This window comes from Perissodus microlepis, chromosome 15, assembly GCF_051167445.1.
Source record: "Perissodus microlepis isolate ML-2025 ecotype Zambia chromosome 15, ASM5116744v1, whole genome shotgun sequence".
NCBI lineage: Eukaryota > Metazoa > Chordata > Actinopteri > Cichliformes > Cichlidae > Perissodus > Perissodus microlepis.
The window spans coordinates 18,616,098-18,633,711 of NC_140475.1; the positions used below are offsets into that span (position 1 = coordinate 18,616,098).

At 39.3% G+C, this 17,614-nt stretch overlaps 2 protein-coding genes across 2 annotated transcripts in view; one reads left to right on the plus strand and one right to left on the minus strand.

Annotated features, from left to right (window-relative positions):
* Positions 1-17,614, plus strand: part of LOC146372038 (exostosin-1) — a 291,065-nt gene that overhangs the window by 162,431 nt on the left and 111,020 nt on the right. The gene's annotated exons all lie outside the window — the stretch shown is intronic.
* On the minus strand, positions 1,229-8,808 carry LOC146372041 (pteroicidin-alpha-like). Its single transcript, XM_084953300.1, has 5 exons — positions 8,703-8,808; positions 8,562-8,580; positions 4,247-4,347; positions 2,548-2,566; positions 1,229-2,451 (listed from the first exon to the last, which is right to left on the minus strand). Exons 1-5 carry the CDS (start codon positions 8,791-8,793, stop codon positions 2,343-2,345), a joined length of 339 nt encoding a protein of 112 aa, XP_084809426.1. The 5' UTR covers positions 8,794-8,808; the 3' UTR covers positions 1,229-2,342.

Genomic DNA, 17,614 nt, shown 5'->3' on the forward strand with positions numbered 1-17,614 from the left:
TCATAGCCTGTCAACGACGTTGATTAGCTGCGTATATACGAATGTGAATCGCATCATTGGCTGGACTATGGGATAAGGTGGCATCGTTCTAATCCCATACGAGAGCAGCCAGTCACTTACTGACTAACACTGCAAAACAGAATTGTTAAAGTTTTAATTTTAATTTCAATTCAGGTTAGATTTTTTTCTGTGCGCAATTGCGCACGCGCGCAGCTTAGAGGGAACATTGCTTATAAGTGGCTTGCACCTTGCAGTGAACCCTTTGTATTTACTTACCTGCAGTCTTCTCTTTATGGTATACTTGGATACGTCTTCCTCCTGGAGAGTGTTGTTCATTTTGTTGGCTGTTGTGAAGGGGTTTCTCAACAGTGGTGGATGATCGCTTAAATGATTCTGCAGTCATCCACCGCTGTTGACTTCCATGGACGTCAAGGTCTTTTCTTTTTTTTTTCTTTTTTTTTTCGAAAAAACATCATTCGCTAATGATGTTTCGAAGCATGAAAATGCCATCGGGTCTGCCGTGGTGGTTTACAGTTGTAAATTTTTTTCTTTTCCTTTTTAGAAAAATCTTAAATAAAAAGTGCACGCAAACCAGTAAGCAAATTAAAACAAGCAATTACTGTTGAGAAACTATAACACAAAAATTACAATTAAAATTCTCAACAGCAAAAACAACTGGTGAAAATATAAATAATACGTAAACAACTTAACCCCCAAAACGTCTAAGTCACGTCACGTGACAGTGCAACATCTAAACACAAGAGGGGGGAGGGGGGGGCAAAGTGTGCCGCTCTGCGCTGACACAGGAGCAGCGAGTCCAGCGACCTGGCTGTTTCGTCTTTGCCGAAAGCACAGCATTGCAAACAAGAGCGGAAGTTAAAGTAAAGAATCGATCTCACCAGGCTATTATCGATCCAATACCGATTTGGTATCGATACAATCGATATTTGGATCAATCCGCTCACCACTATCATCCAGGTGTAACACCATGTTTGAATTTGTAATACTTTGCTCTCCTGGCATTTGAACAATTCAGTACAGGCAACGCAACAGAGCTGTTTTATAAGAACATAAAAAACAAAACTTAAAATGGTCAGATTATTTCTGAAATACAATAATGTATATATCACACTCCCAAAAAGTTGACTCTGCTCATCTGAATGTAGCATTGTCAATGGGAGAAAGATTTCATCACTCATTCAAGTGACTTCTTATATCTCAGATGACTGCAGGTTTCCCCAACCTTTTGAGCAGTACATTTGCAGGACTGAAACTAGCAGCACGGGTGAACAATGCACTGTGAGGTCAGTTTCTTGATAATTAATATGCAAATTGCCATGGCCATTGATCAACAACCACTGCCATTGGTCTTTGATACCGTTCTGATAAAATGCCCTTGCTGGTTGACCATATAAGTTCTCAAAGTCTTGCTTGTAACTGATTCATGATAATTTTGATGGTTTTATTGTTTTAAAGTATAGAGGAGAAAAGAAAAAAACAAAGTCTCTGGGTGTTCAGTTTCCCCTACAGATATGCTGCAGATGCAGCATATCCTACAGATGCTACAGATTGCTGTTTGTCTTTCTCAAAGCACTGGCTCAACCATTAGGTTGGTCCCTAGATGACCACGAGCTGTTTCATTCAATATTTGAATGGGTGAAATAGAGAGGCTAAATTTTCCCCCAAAACACAGTTTAAGAATAACAGTAGGTAAGATGTGTTTGCCTTTGCTGTTGCATATCTAACCATTTTCACTACTTTAATGTATATAATAGTTTGTACAGTTCAAGTTACTAATTAACATCAAAAATATATGACAAAAGGATAATGAGTTGCTATGACTACATGAAAGTCAGAGCAACAATTCACGTTATTACAATAATGATCCATACAGATTTATAATTTAGGTAGGACAGAGGACAAATGTTTTTGTTCATCAAGATTTACTCTTTCATTTAGCATTACTTCAAAATGTTTTGTTCAAGCAGTAAATTGTTTGACACATCACAAGTGTTGCCAGAGATTTCAGTTTATTGAAGATGTATTCAAAACAACTGTCTCTGCCCAAGCAGGTCTTTTTTCTTTTTCCCAGAAGAGCAGAAAGCATTTCTTTTTCTAATTTTTTTTTTGGCCTTTATTAGATAGAGACAGTGAATGCTGACAGGAAAGCTGGGGGACAGAGGGGAAGATATGCAGCAAAGGGTCGGACTTGAACCCTGGCCGGCCGCTCTCAGCTATGTGGCATATGGGCACCTGCTCATTCCACTGAGCTAAACCAGCACAGAAAGCATTTCTTTTTAACAAAAATTAAACATTTTAGACTTGGTCTTTCAGGGTGAAGTCTAGTTAAAAGCAGCCCTTTCCCGTTCGAACTGTTCTCGGTTAAAAAAGCGTTGGCGTAGCTGCTCTTGCTGCTGTTGTTGCTGTTTGTTATGCCCTCCGTGGATGAGTCTTTTAGTCAGAGAGAGAGAATTAACAGTTAAGAACTAGATGCAACAAGAGTAATTGTCAAGCATTTGCAAGACTTGTAGAAGCACAAGTTCTTACCTGTGGATATGTGTGCCAACTGAATAAAAAAGAAAAGAGATAAAAAAATATTGTAGCATGAATTCCATACATTATAATTCACATTTTGTGGTGAACATTTTACATATACAAAATTAGGTCTGTGTATTGGTATTTAATACTATGATCAAATGTAAAACCTTTTTTTTTGCTAACAGCTGACTTTGACGAAGCTCGCTATAAGTAAATATATGTAGTACTGTAGTATTGCAATTCCACAAATCTCTGGCACTCCTTAAAGATTTTGAAATGAAATAAATGAGTCAGCGGTAGCCACAATTTTAGGCACTTTTTCATGGATCAGTTTCAGAAATGCTGGAACCCACATTTCATTTTTTTAAGCCTGATCTGATAAGAGATTGGTAGTCATTCTGACTGAAGTCCCAAGTATCTATATATGTTGTCCAAATCTGAACACAGGTTGTTCCTTTCTGAAAAGTCAAAAAAATATATGTATGTGTTAATATGTATAGTAAATAGGGATGGGAATCGAGCACTGGATCCAGTAGTCCAATTGCATGGAATCGTTAGTTTGCCTTTCTGTCAATCCTGCTTATCGATTATTGGACTCGTGCTACAATCAGCTGATTTTAGTTTGTGTGTCGGAGAATGAAATTAGTGGCGCAGTCTACAGCGTGGACATGGAATATTTCTTTTATTTTTGTTGCACAAAACGATAAATGAGCAATGGTAAAGTGGAGACTGCTCCAGGACAGAAACAATTCCATTATACTGTTAGCACAACTTTGGTTCTTCACAAGTACCCGCAGAGACAACATGCTAACGCTAAACTAGCCAAAAACTCAGTGATGTTTAAGCTGAGTAATGCAAACCCCAGCCCAGCACTGTCATAAAGTGAGCTGTCATTAGCAGTGAAGTCAGTCGTCGCTGAACTTCAACAGAGCAGTCATTCTGTAGCCTCCTATTTTGACAGCAGATTCACTGTGACGATCGCTTTGAAGTCTCTTTGTTCTGGTTTTCATCTTTGATTTGTGTTATCGGCTAAATACTAAGAGAAATATATGGGTGTCCTCATTAAGATAGGGATTTTTGTTGGTGTGTGGGGCTTTACCCTGTAGGTTTATATTGTTATTTGGTAAATATGAGACGTTGTGTTTCCGATCATTTTACAGATGTGTAAATATGCATTTACAACTAAAAAGTGATGAGTAGTATAACGAATGTCTTTCTCCTGGGTATAATTAAATAATGTACTTTTAATAAAATTGTTCTGTTTAATAACTTTTTACTTTAATGTTTTTGAGTAATGCTGACACATACAATACTGATCACAACAAAGAGGGGAAATACAACCAACATTCACAAGCATGACCATACTGGATGTAACTGATTTTTGTGAATGTAATATCTTTGATATGCTGCTTAGAGATTGTGGTGGCAATGAGCCATTGAGAATCGATAAGGGAATCGATAAGGTATCGAATCGATAAGTGATATTGATAATGGAATCAGAATCAATTAAATCAAATTCTTCCCGTCCCTAATAATAATCTTATGAATTATATAGAAACCCCAATCAAAGAAACTGCTAAACATAGTACTGAGAATTTAATCAAACATTACAGTATTTAATGTTAATTTAATTTTTCTGGGTATGTTATTAGTATTACAGTAATTACACATGCCAAGATGATTATTGTCAAAATATCAACAGAATTACCGCTAAAAAGTCCTTTGACAATATGGTGAAAAAAGGCCTCCCCAGGTTCAACCATGAGGACAACCATCGACAGCACAAGGAACAGCATGGTGCACTTCATCCTAGAGACAAGAACCAAAGAAATTATAAATTGTTGTTTTTGAGCAGCTAGTTCAAAGTAAAGTAAGAAAATGATAACATATTTAACATTACATACCTTTCTGATTGAAATGGAATTCAACTCTTCAACTTTTGGAAAGTAAGTGGTATAAAGCCTACAAGAAATGATCTGTCTGTTTACTCATCTCTTTATATACCAGCTGGATTACTTTGTCTTGCTTATGCAAAACAGGAAGGAAAAGAAAAAATAGACTATCACATGGTATTTTGAAATGAAAAAAAAACTGCATAACTGCACAGTCTTTGGTCATGTAATGATCATCTTTGTGCTCAGTGTCAAACAATTGAACAAAATATCCCACTTTAAATCGCTATATCTTGATGAAAATGTTTCTAGAATTTTTTTTGTATTTTTTTTATACTTGACCAAAATCTTAAAAAAAAAAAAAAAAAAAAAAAAAACACCATAGGGACGTACTCTTTAGCTCATACAGTGCTACCTTTTCTTTTTTTTTTTTTTTTGCAATTTTGCCCAAAGCTCAAGGTGTGAATAAAGTGCAGACTTCCAACTTTAATTGACAAAACTAGTGACTATAACTATTTTCAGAAGTTTAAAAGTAATTGGAAAAATTTAGGGACAGGCAGTTTCATGGTGAGATGAGATCTGTTCCATTGCCTTTCAATGGCAAATTAAGCATAAAATGACTGAAGTTGAACTTTTCAATCCAGATTACATTGTGCTTGAAAATAGCTAAAATACCCTGCACAGTTCTGGTGAGGAATTCTTTGGAGATTGAATCAATTAACTTTTACAATAAAGATGGGAAAACAAAAGTATGGAGGAGGAAAGGAAGGACTCTAGATCTCTATATTAATAAACGATTAATATTAATTAGTGGTGATCTTTATAGTAATATTATACTAATTATGTTTTTTGTCAAACTCTTAGGTAAAACTACTATCATTCTTGGACCATTGGTGCAATTGCAAAATTCCATTTCCTGAAAGCAGCAACACTGTGCTTTTCAGTGATATTAGGGTCATCACGGCAATCCCAGGCAAGGCGCCATATCCAAATCTTGGCAAAAAAAAAAAAAAAAGCACAGCAAACAGCAAAAAAAATGTCAGTTTTCTATAAAGCAAAATGTTGATTCTGCTCATCTGGACGTAGCGTTTTCAGTGGGAAAAACATTTCGTCACTCATCCAAGTGACTTGTTCAGTCTCAGCTAACTGTGGGCAATCTTATAAACAATACATTTGCACAATGAGTGAAACAAGCCCACTGAATGAACAATGGGCCATGAGGTCAGTTCCTTGATCATTAATATGCAAACTGTCATGGCAATTGATCAACAACCATTGATCAAAGCCCATTGATCAATGGCCATGAATACCATTCACATAGAGTTGCTTAATAGCTGTAATCGTAGTATTGTAAGATTGTGAAAGATGTACTCTTGGGCCCTTCTCGATCCAGAGATGGTCATTTCCTTTTCACGACTTCTGTAGAGCTGCATCACACTCACACACTCTCTTCTCTCAATTTGGTCTTCCTGAGGCTTCTGCCACACTGTGCCTGGGATTACCGTAATGACCTTAATATCACTGAAAAGCGCAGAGTCAAATGGTTCACGACTTACAGGACTTAGAGATGTTTAAAAAACACTGAAGTCAGCAACAGGTTAGACTTTAGAGGGTTATTTTTAGTATAAATAAATATTGTGTTGCAACTTCTTCTTTGAGCTGCTTCCTAATGGGTCGCCACAGTGAATTATCTGCCTATATTTCACTCTATCCATAGCATTCTCTTCTGCCATGCCAACTCTCTGCACATCCTCCTTCACAACAACTCCTGCCTAGTAGTTTTTCAACATCCTTTGTCTAAAATATCCGCTACTGAGGTTGCGCATGTGGCATCATGCAAACATCATGCAAGAACTCTGCCATATTGCATGTGATAACAGGCAGCAATCACACCCAATGACTTACGTCATACGTTCTTTACATAAAAATTATCATTGCTATTTGTTTCCCCTTAACAGCTATATTCTGCTGCCCTCTTGGGTGCAGGAATAATCAAATACAAAAAGAGAATGTTTTTTGATCATTTTCCTGGTGATTTAGATAGAAGACGATGAAAAACAAACTATTTATCTGACATGGCAGCATCAGATAAATAGTACTATGAATTTAAAGTTGTTTATATTTTTAAAATCACCAGTATCTGTTTCAAACAACATTTGATTTTTGAAAAGGGTGCTCTATGAGAGTGGTACACTGGGCACACATCCGCTGTTCTGGTCGCAGGTCCATCATCATCAACATAGATTACACAGCAGTGGGGAATACATTTAATTGCAATAAAAGTATTGAATATTTTATAACTACATTTTAAAACATAATTGTGGAGTGGAGAGAGATAGGACCCAAATGACTGACTCACAAAGACATTCTCAAAGATACAGACTTGACACTGAGACGTGGAGACATGACTGACTGGGGAGACACAGGAGATGCACGAGCATCTTCATGGGGTGACTAGACATGGAACGTGAAGTAGAGCAAGCTGTCCATACCTGAGGCCTTGAAAACTGCCAAGCAAAGACTCACAGCCTTGGCCAGCTACTTGAAGAGGTACACCAGAGAAATAGAAGGCAGGTGAATAAACCAGCTGTTCTCCACAGAACCAGTCAAGGTGTACTCTCAGTGGCAGGGGAACAATATGAGAACAGCACTACCAAGGCTGGAAATGGAGCAATACTGGAAGAGCCTATGGCAGAAGGGCACAACCCATAACGGCAATGCTCAGTGGCTTGTGGATCAGAGAGCAGACCACAGCAACTTCCCTGAACAGGGTCCAGTAACCATCACAGTGGCAGACATCCAAGAAAGGGTCTCCAGTATGAAGAGTTGGACAGCACCAGGCCCCAAAATGGTTCACACCTATTGGCTGAAGAAGCTGACTGCACTCCACGAGACTCAAGCAGCACAAGTGAACCAGCTGCTAGTCGATGAGAGACACCCGGAATGGCTAACTGAAGGCCGGATGGTCCTGATCCCCAAGGATCCCAGAAAGGGACCGGTCCCATCCAACTACCGGCCAATAACTCAGTACCACATGGAAGCTCCAGTCAGGCACTATAGCGGCTAAAATGAACAGAATGGCTAACCGAAGGCCAGACATTTTTTCCCCCCTATAATTTCCAGAGTAATAACAGTAAACTTTCCACACAAATACCTGAAATATGACATAAAATGTGGAGTCTGCAAGGCGTTGTAACGGGTTGTGTTCAGTGGTTGAGAGGAGGCGGTAGAAACCTTAGCAGGATAGTACGAAGAATACATGATCACACTGGTACTGGGAATTCCACAGCGCATCCTTTTATGTACCTTCTCTTCATCAACCATACAAGGCCCGGTTGAACGGCTGCTGCTTATCAAACATGACACACAGTGTTCATACAACCTGTAACGTTGCAAAAGTTTGTGGAGAGGTAAAACATATAAAGTCTGTCTCTCTACATGCACTCGCGTACAAGCACATTGTTCCCATAATTCACAGAGAGGGCAGTGCCGCACACTAATGACATCATAAACCCTTGGCTTAGGTTGCATTGAAGAGACACCACATCATTGTGACTGTTACAGTGTGCCCTATATTAAATTTGCTTACCTTTAGCCCTTCAAATTTCTAAGGGCGATCGAGTTTGTAATAATCAGCTGCCTCCTTTTGATGTATTGCAATCATATTTGTATTACATAAGACTAGACACCCAAGGTTTCAGCATGCTATAATATGAATTTATTAAAGAACAGACAATTCACAAAAACAAAAACACTAAGAGTACTTTATCAAGTAAAGTAACACAAAGTATAGTTTCAAGAAATAATTAGCTGCATTTTATTTCTGTTGTTATAGACGAAGACGCTTTTCTTTTCAATAGAATGGGGTTTTTTTGGTGGTAGCTTGAATCTAGTCAAAATTAAGTCGACGAGGGTGGTAACTGATTGCACGCTTATCCAGCTCCTGATCTTTTTGCTGCTCTTGCTTTTGTTGGACATCCTTGACAGCATCCTTGACACCAGGTCCATTGACGAGCCTAGTGGTAGCAAAGCAGACACATTACAACAGAAATTTTGCATTACACTACCACTTTTACTACTACTACTACTACTGATTATTATTATTATTATAACTGTTATAAACTCTCTTACCGATGAAGAAAATGTTTGGCTAAATAAAACAAACGAGAAGAAAATAATTATTCCTAATATGAATATTTAGTAGTACATTCAGCACAATTGTATGCTTATGTCAACCTTTTTTTCTAAAACATGCTTTTTCAAAAACTATACCTCCATGGAAAACTGCGTCCCAAATGCACTCTCCAGGTTCAGCCATGAGGATGACCATCGACAGCACAAGAAATACCACAGTACACTTCATCCTAAAAAAAAAGAAAAGAAAAAAGAATCATCGTCAGGAATAGACATTGACTATTCTCAGCACATTTACAGAATAACTGTGATTCATCTGTTATAAAACATGTTACCTTTTCCACTCTCTAAATGCCAAATGAAAGTCTTTTATCACAAGGGATTTAGATTTCTCTGACTGCTGAGTGGCTGGTCAGGCTCTATTTATATTTGGTGGACTGCATGCATAGTAGCTATGGTACATGATTACAGGAAGGGCACAAGAATGTATACCATCAGTTCACACAGGTCACACTTTTTATTACTTCCCCATATTTAAATTTTTCTTTAATTGACCCAATTAGACATTCATGTTTCATAACATTACTGGAAAGCTGTTTTGATATTCAAATTTTTAATTATGTTTTAAATAAAGAATAAAAAAATAAACATTTACTGCTGGTAAGTGTTGTCTCCTTAGGGTTTAATGATGACAAATCTTAACCCCATATTTGAAACTGACAGTAAATTGAAGAATATTTTTGGGATGACTAAAACTAATTACTGATTATTAACATATGACATTGAACTTTTTTTTTTTTTTTTTTTTTTTTTAGAAATAATAGCTATAGGTTAAGAATGTATACAAGTAAAAAATAAACAAGCATACTCACTGGCAGAGGCATTCTCTGCCCCTATTAGAACCAGTCATTAACATGGAACAGTGTGACTTTGGAAAGAGGAAATAACACATTCTTATCTATAAGTTATACAGTACACAATTACCATATTGGCTTGCCATATCTTGTATGATCATCAACTTAAGTGGCCAAAACTTTTAGAGTCCCTTCTGATATTGCATGATGTTTGTTTGTACTACACTGTACTCCTTTCCTGGGTTTAACAGCTTGTTTCAGATTTTTTCTTCTTCTAAGACCTCCATCACAAAAACGCAGTAATCAGTCACAAAAATGTGCAGCACTGAAAAACTTGTGATATGTGATATATAATTTCTTTGGCCACAGTCAATTTACTAAGGTTTCTGGAGTTTTCCTGGTAAATGCCGACTTGTCTACAATCCTTTGGTAATTTACCTCCAAGCAATAGTGACACTTCAAAAATATTCACTTCAATAATGAAGAGACAGACTTATTTATTTATTTATTTATTTATTCATTTATTTTTGCCTGTTCTGTCCGGCACTGTAGCAATCAGAATTATTGTCTGAAGGCCAAGAAGAATTCCAACAGCTTTACTTTCCCAAGTGGTTCATTACAGCTTTTGCCATACTGATCCACTTGATTGTCATAGTTTTTTCAATCTTTATTATTTATTTATTTACTTTTACTTCTAACTTATAAAAATAAAATCAAAACAGCCCGGGGGGGGGAGAGATGAAGAAAAAAGAAGTTGGACAATGCTCAACAGAAGGAGAGGGAAAGAAAAACAGGAGAAGAGAGACGGAGAGAAAAGACATGCACTGTGCGATTTTTTTTCAGTCACGTTATTCAGCTCCTGCTCAAACTGTACGATTGACTTGCAGGGGTTATACGTTTGTTGGTCTCGATGCAGGGTCTCACACTATACAGCCGATGCTCTGATGCAACCTGAGTGCTCACACTGTCCGTCCCTAACAAGTTATAACACAAAATGTCTCTCCCTCTCCCAGACACACACACCACCACCATCAACTTTGCTAAATTGCTAATGTAAAAACATTGACCAGACAGCTGCAATTGAGCAGCAATGTCCACCCAACTATTTTTTACGGTTGTTGCGGTCGTGATAATTTTGTGAGGCCACATCGAAAAAGCTCGGATGAGCCTGCCAACTTCTACAAGTTGGGCCTCCATCTCTTGTGTCCAGATCACACGCTGCACTGCCATGGTACTCTCTCTTTTTGACTTCCATTTCTGTGTTTGCGCATGTGCAGTGTGAGAGGTTGCGTTAAATCGGCTCGTGGCATTGCTTCACGAGGGGCGACCAGGATTTCAAACAGGTTTCATTTTCTTGTGATCATACGATTGCTGATCGGGAGCTGGTTGTGAGGTGTTAATCGCTCTTCGTTACCCCATGTATACTACACAATGCACGACACACGATTAAGGTGAAACTCTGGCCGATCCCCAAAATGGTCGCATGACTGAAAAATTGTCTCAAAATGGGCCAAAAATCGCACAGTGTAAGCCCAGCTTTACATGTACACATGCAGATACTGTCCATCCATTTAGAAAGACAGAGGTGTCACAGTGAACTTCTACATTCAACACAAACGCTCTCACAACCCAAATCCTGACTGAATGTTGCTGTCGGTATTGAATAAATTTTTTTTTTATTAAATTTATTTATGCTGTATGCATTTTGCTCATTCCTAAGTTGTGAGTCTACACAACAGCAAAATGCTGTCTTTAGTTATTAACATTTGAAATGATGAAGGCACTTGAAAGTAACACAAAATTAGGTGCCTTTCCAGAAAAACAAAATTCAGAAGTATTTAAGGTTTGCATAAAACCCTGTTTACATTTTTTCCAGCCAGGCTTCTAGACTTCTGATTGGCCAACACTTCTAAACAGTTAGGATTTGGCATGTTTCTGACAGCGCTTGACTGCGTTTTTGGCGTTTGCATAGTCTGTGTCTGGGAGTGCCTGTTTGTACACAGGTGTGTACAAACAGGTTGGGCATCTGATTAAAATGCCTCCTGGATGAGGTGTTCTGGGCATGTCCCACCAAGAGGAGGCCCCAGGCAGGCCTAGGACACACTGGAGAGATTATATCTCTCAGCTGGCCTGGGAGAGCCTTGGTGTTTTCCCAGAGAAGCTGGAGGAGGTGGCTGGGGAGAGGGAGATCTAGGCTTCTCTACTAAGGCTGCTGCCCCCACAGGCCCAGCCCTGGATAACCAGAAGAAAATAGATGGATGGAAGCTTAACCAAAGTCCTTTAAACACAGGCACGTTTACATTCCAGGTCTCTAAGAAAACTCAGTATATATAAATAAGAAAACTGTGTTAACTAAACTTTATTAACTAATTATTGTGGGTAGTTAAAATCACACCAATGTTGTGTTGGTGTTCATTAAAATGTGCTCAGAATTTTGCAAAAGAACAATGATTCAACTCATAAATCATGACACACTGCTCTCCCCTGCGCTCCCTTTATAAGGTTAAAAGTATCGTTGTAATAAAATGTTATGGTCAATGTTATGGAATGCTGCACTGAGGTCTAGCAGGGCAAGAAAATACATTTAAAAGTCCAAAATGCAAGTCCTCTGTCACGTTTTCCAAAGTTGTCTGGTGGGCTGGATTGGAGTCTTTGCCAGACTGTTTCTGGCCCCTGGGCCTTATGTTTGACGTCACTGGTTTATAAGGTCTTGAAAAGCAAATAAATATAGAATCATCTTGTGTCATTCAAAATGTGTATTCTATGAGAATATTAGGTAATTTAGTATAGCATAGTAAAGACTAAGCCATTCTTCAGAGTTTAAACCAATGAGACAGAGCAGGCTGTGGTTAACATAGGTGAAGAGTACTCAATTTAAATTTAAGATGAGAATACACTTTCACTTCCCACATTCCATCTTTATTCTGTATAGTGTGGCTAGGGGTTTAAAGGCAGCCCTCAAAGCTCATATAAAATCTACTTTTATTTTGTTGATTTAAGTTGGCTAAATCCAAGGACAGCAGTAAACCTCAGAACAAAAGTAGCAGCATAAATCAGCTGTACAAAGCCTTTGCACAAAGAAAACCCTGGCCAGGATGAAAGTTTGTCAAAGCATTTCCTTTTCTTTCAGCCATTTTTTGTTATGAAAACCTGTATATGTACCCTAAACCTAACCATAATATTAATACAGTTTCTCTATTAAAAATACTCTTTTTACTCTAATCTTCATAATCTATATTAATAGATACCTCCTTGTGATTATATCATAAAGACATCAGAGACATCATTAGCTGGCTGGGTTCCCAGACTGCTATATTTGATACATTTATAGTTCCCAGCAGCAGAGATGGGCTGTAACATGTAATCCGATTACTTTTTTCAAGCAACAAGTAATGTAAGGGATTACTATTGCAAAACAAGTAATTTGATTACTGTTACTTTCCCACAAGCGCGCTGTGTTAATGCGTTACTAAACCGTCGTGATTTTGTTTGTGAGAGTGTCTCATGACAATGCCGTATGAGCGTGTGATGTCCGTGACAGCAACAGATGTGTGTAGATCAAAAATGGATAATATGGAGTGCAGGAGAGAGTACGACCATGCAGCGTTTAAAGCGTGGACATACTTTCATTACTTTGAGTTTGATTCTGTAGAAAGTGACAAAAACATTAGCGTGCGCTGTACACTCTGCTTGGGAAGAAAACTTCTTTCTACAGCGAAAAATTAAGCTTCAAATCTGAGCAAACACCTAGCAAGCCGCCACGGGAATGTGAAATTCACAGAGAAATGTCTGGATCCCCCCACTGACATGACCACCGGACAAAACTCCACCGCCCCACTCCTGCTAAACAGGTGGCAATAGATTTAAGAGCGACAGGACTTAGTGTCGCTGAATCTTTGATTTCATTTATTTTTTTGCTGTGTTTTACTTGCATCTATTTTAAAGAATGAGTAAACACAAAACAATGTTATATTTTATATGCTGGATTATGCAGAAAATAGGTTTAAATGTTAAAAAATTTCTTCAAGTCAAACACAGTGTTACATATAATTAAATCTTTGCTTAATGCAATGTGCATAAAATTAAAAGATTACAACTCAAAACAATTTTTAAAAAGAGGCTTTCCATTTGATTTGATTTTTTATGATGGATTATGCATAAAAATAGAATTGGGCTGAAAGGTCTATTGCTTTATTACTTGTTCAGGTTGTGTATCATGTTTTTAAAAAGTAACTAGTTACTGTTGAAAATAAGTAATCAGTAAAGTAAGAGGATTACTTTTATGGAGAAGTAATCAGTAATTAGTAATTTATTACTTTTTTTAAAAAATAACTTCACCAACACTTTTCAGTGTTGGTGAACAGTGTTGGTGTTTAGGTGGGAGGATTGGGCTGTGTTTTTGATTGAAAAAAATTGTGTATAGTTACTCTAAAAATGTATTGACATGTAATCAGTTAACCCTTTAAACCCTAATTTACCCTTTAAACCAGGGGTGGGGTCCTGCAAGTTTTAGATGTGTCCTTGATCCAACACAGCTGATTTAAATGGCTAAATTACCTCCTCAACATTTCTTGAAGTTCTCCAGAGGCCTGGTAATGAACTAATCATTTGATTTAGGTGCGTTGACCCAGGGTGGTATCTAAAATCTGCAGGACACCGGCCCTTGAGGCCTGGAATTGCCCATCCCTGCTTTAAACCCTAGGTTAGGGTTTATAGGGTTAATGTGATAAAGCTCTTTAGAACCCCATTTTTATTCATTTATTTTTTTGAAGGAGCACATTGTTTCAGAAGCACATGTTCAAATAGCTCAATATCTGCAATCTCACAAGCTACACTATACTGCCAAAGTATTCGATTGTCTGCTTTCAAGCCCATCTAAATTATAGTGCCATCCCATTCCTAATCCAAATGGTATATGATTCCAGCTCACCCATTGTCATTGCCTTACCACTAACACTGAACTGTGGAATATTTAGTAGCGAGTAAATTTCATAAGTGGACTTGTTGCATAGAAGCTTCCGCTTCGAGAAAGCGGAAGCGTGCCAAGCATGTGGCGGTCCGTGCTAGCCTAAGAGCAAATCCAAGCCGGCCGGCTTTCCCATCCATCCTGCTCTCTCGACAATAAACTGGAATACATCCAACTCCAGCAGACCACACAGCAGGATTTTAGGGACTGTTGCGTCTTTGTTTTCACGGAAACATAGCTCTCTGACAGAGTTCCGGATACTGCCATTCAGCTACATGGGCTCACCACATTTCATGCCAACAGAAATGCAGCTCTGTAAGTAAAGTAAAGTAAAATTTTATTTATATAGCACCTTTCTAGATAAAAAAATCACAAAGTGCTTCACAGAAGCAGAAACGGACATACAACCTCAAACAAACAGAATCAACCAAAAGCAAGTTTAAACAGAGAAGTTTTTAACTGCTTTTTAAAAGAAATGACTGAGTCCACAGATCTCAAACTCAAAGGGAGCGAGTTCCAGAGCCTGGGAGCCACTGATACATACGCTCTGTCACCTTTTGTTTTTAATCTTGTATGCTGGACAACCAGCAAGCCCTGGTCACAAGACCTCAGGGACCTGCTGGGGCAATAAGGAAGAAGAAGATCACTGATGTAAGTTGGAGCTACACCGTGCAGGGCCCTATAGGTCATGATTATAACCTTAAAATGGACCCTGAACTTGACAGGGAGCCAATGCAGTTGAATCAGTCGGGGAGTGGCATGGGAGTATTTTGGATACTTTGTCTGAAGCCTAGCAGCAACACTTTGAGCACCCTGCAGTCGTTCCAGGGAGGCATTACTAAAGCAAGTAAACAAGGAATTACAATAATCTAAGTGAGATGAAACAAAAGCATGAATAATCATTTCCAATTCGGAGCGTGACACAATGGGACTCAGTTTAGCAATATTTCTTAATTGGTAAAAACAAGAGCGAAGCAAGAGGGCCTAGATTTTTAACCACGAGGGGAACAAATTTCTCAGGAGCAAAGACAATGACTTCAGTTTTCTCAGCATTTAGTTGAAGATAATTATCAGCCATCCAATCTCTAAAGAAATCAAAGCAGGACTGGAAGATTTGAACCTTAGAAACATCAGGTGGCCTAAAAGTGATATATAGCTGAATATCATCTGCGCAACAATGATACGAAATATCCGTTAATGAGCTAAGAAGTTGCAGAAGAGGGAGTAAATACAACAGAAACAGTAATGGTCCCAAGACAGAACCCTGTGGCACCCCATAGGCGAGAGAGCTGACAGAGGATCTGAACTTAGAGGTAGCCACAGAGAAAGATCGTTCAGACAAAAAGGATTTAAACCATTCCAATGCGGTACCCGATATACCCACCCAGTGGTTTAATCTATCTAACAAAATACGATTATCAACAGTGTCAAAAGCAGAGGTGCGGTAAGACTCGCAGTGGTGGCTTGTGTGTCTACATCACCCGAGAATGGTGCAAGAACTCTGTGCTAGTTTCTTATTAGTGCTCATCGCTGGTAGAGTTATGACTGTTCGATGCAGAACTTTTTATCTACCTCAGGAATTCACTGCTGTGCTCATTACAGCAGTGTACATCCCACCCAGCACTAACGCCAAAGAAGCGCTCTGTGAGCTGTACAGGGCGATCAGCAAGCTGCAGAACTCACACCCCGGTGGATTGTTTATTATCACTGGAGATTTCAACCACGCAAATCTCAAGTCAGTGTTTCCGAAATTCCATCAGCATGTGGACTTTGCAAAAAGGGGGGAAAACGCGCTGGATTTAGTTTACACAAACCCAGCACATAGAGAGCAAAGTCCTGCCCCCACTTCAGATACTCAGACCACTTGTCTGTTATACTAATTCCGGCATACAGACTGCTCATCAGACGCAAACCGGTTCTAAGACAGGTCAGAACCTCTTCTGCTGGAGCTCTCTCTGCTCTTCAGGACTGTTTTGAGCACACTGACTGGGACATGTTCAGGGAAGCTGCAACAAATGGCGACCACACCAACTTGGAGGCATACACATCATCTGTGACCAGCTACATCAGCAAGTCCATCAATGATGTCAGTGTCTCCAAAACTATTATAATACGCTACAATCAGAAACAGTGGATAACTGCAGAAGTGCGTGAGCTGCTAAGGACTTGAGACTCCACCTTCAGAGGAGGTGACAAGAGGGCCCTGGGAACAGCGAGGGCCAAACTGGGTTGAGTCACCAGAGCAACAAAGCGCATGGATGGCAGAAAAATCCACAGCCACTTCCAGGACAGTGGCGACATGCAGTGCATGTAGCAGGGCATCCAGGCCATTACCAATTACAGGAAGATGAGACCTGCCTGTCAGGGTGACGCCTCCCGCTGAACAACTTCTATGCATCACATCATTCTGAGGTTCAACGCTCAGAATGACGTGTTGGTGAGGAAGTCCACCAAGAGACAACCTCTCCCTGAGCACTGCTTCCATCCCAACGTGCCTCAAGGCCACCACCATCATCCCCGTGGTTTCCTGGTGTCCTGTACAGTCCTCAGTGTCCTGCATCAATGACTACCATCCCATTGCTTTCACACCCATCATGTTGAAGTGTTTTGAGAGGCTCGTCATGAGGCACATTAAGACCCAGCTACAACCCACACTGGATCCACTGTAGTTTGCCTATCGTCCAAACCGGTCAACAGATGATGACGCCATCGCCACCACCCTACATCTTGCCCTCACCCTCCTGGACAATAAAGACATAAGTACGAATGCTGTTCATAGACTTCATTTCAGGATTCAACACAATCATTCCTCAGAACCTGATTGGAAAACTGAGCCTGCTGGGCCTGAAGACCTCCCTCAGCAACTGGATCCTGGACTTTCTGATGGAGAGACCTCAGACAGTCCGGATCGGTAACAGCATCTCCAACACCACCACACTGAGCACTGGAGCCCCTGTTTGCTCATCCCACTGCTGTTCACTCTGCTGACTCACGACTGTGCAGCAATGCACAGTTTGAACCACATCATCAAGTTCGCTATTGATTCGACTGTGTTGTTTCTCATCAGCAAGAACAACAAGTCAGCATACAGAGAAGTGGTGTAGACTCAACAACCTGTCTCTAAACTTGGACAAAACAAAAGAGATGATTGTTGACTTCAGGAGAGCATGGAGCGATCACTGTCCACTTAACATCAATGGATCCTCTGTGGAGGACATCAAGAGCACCAA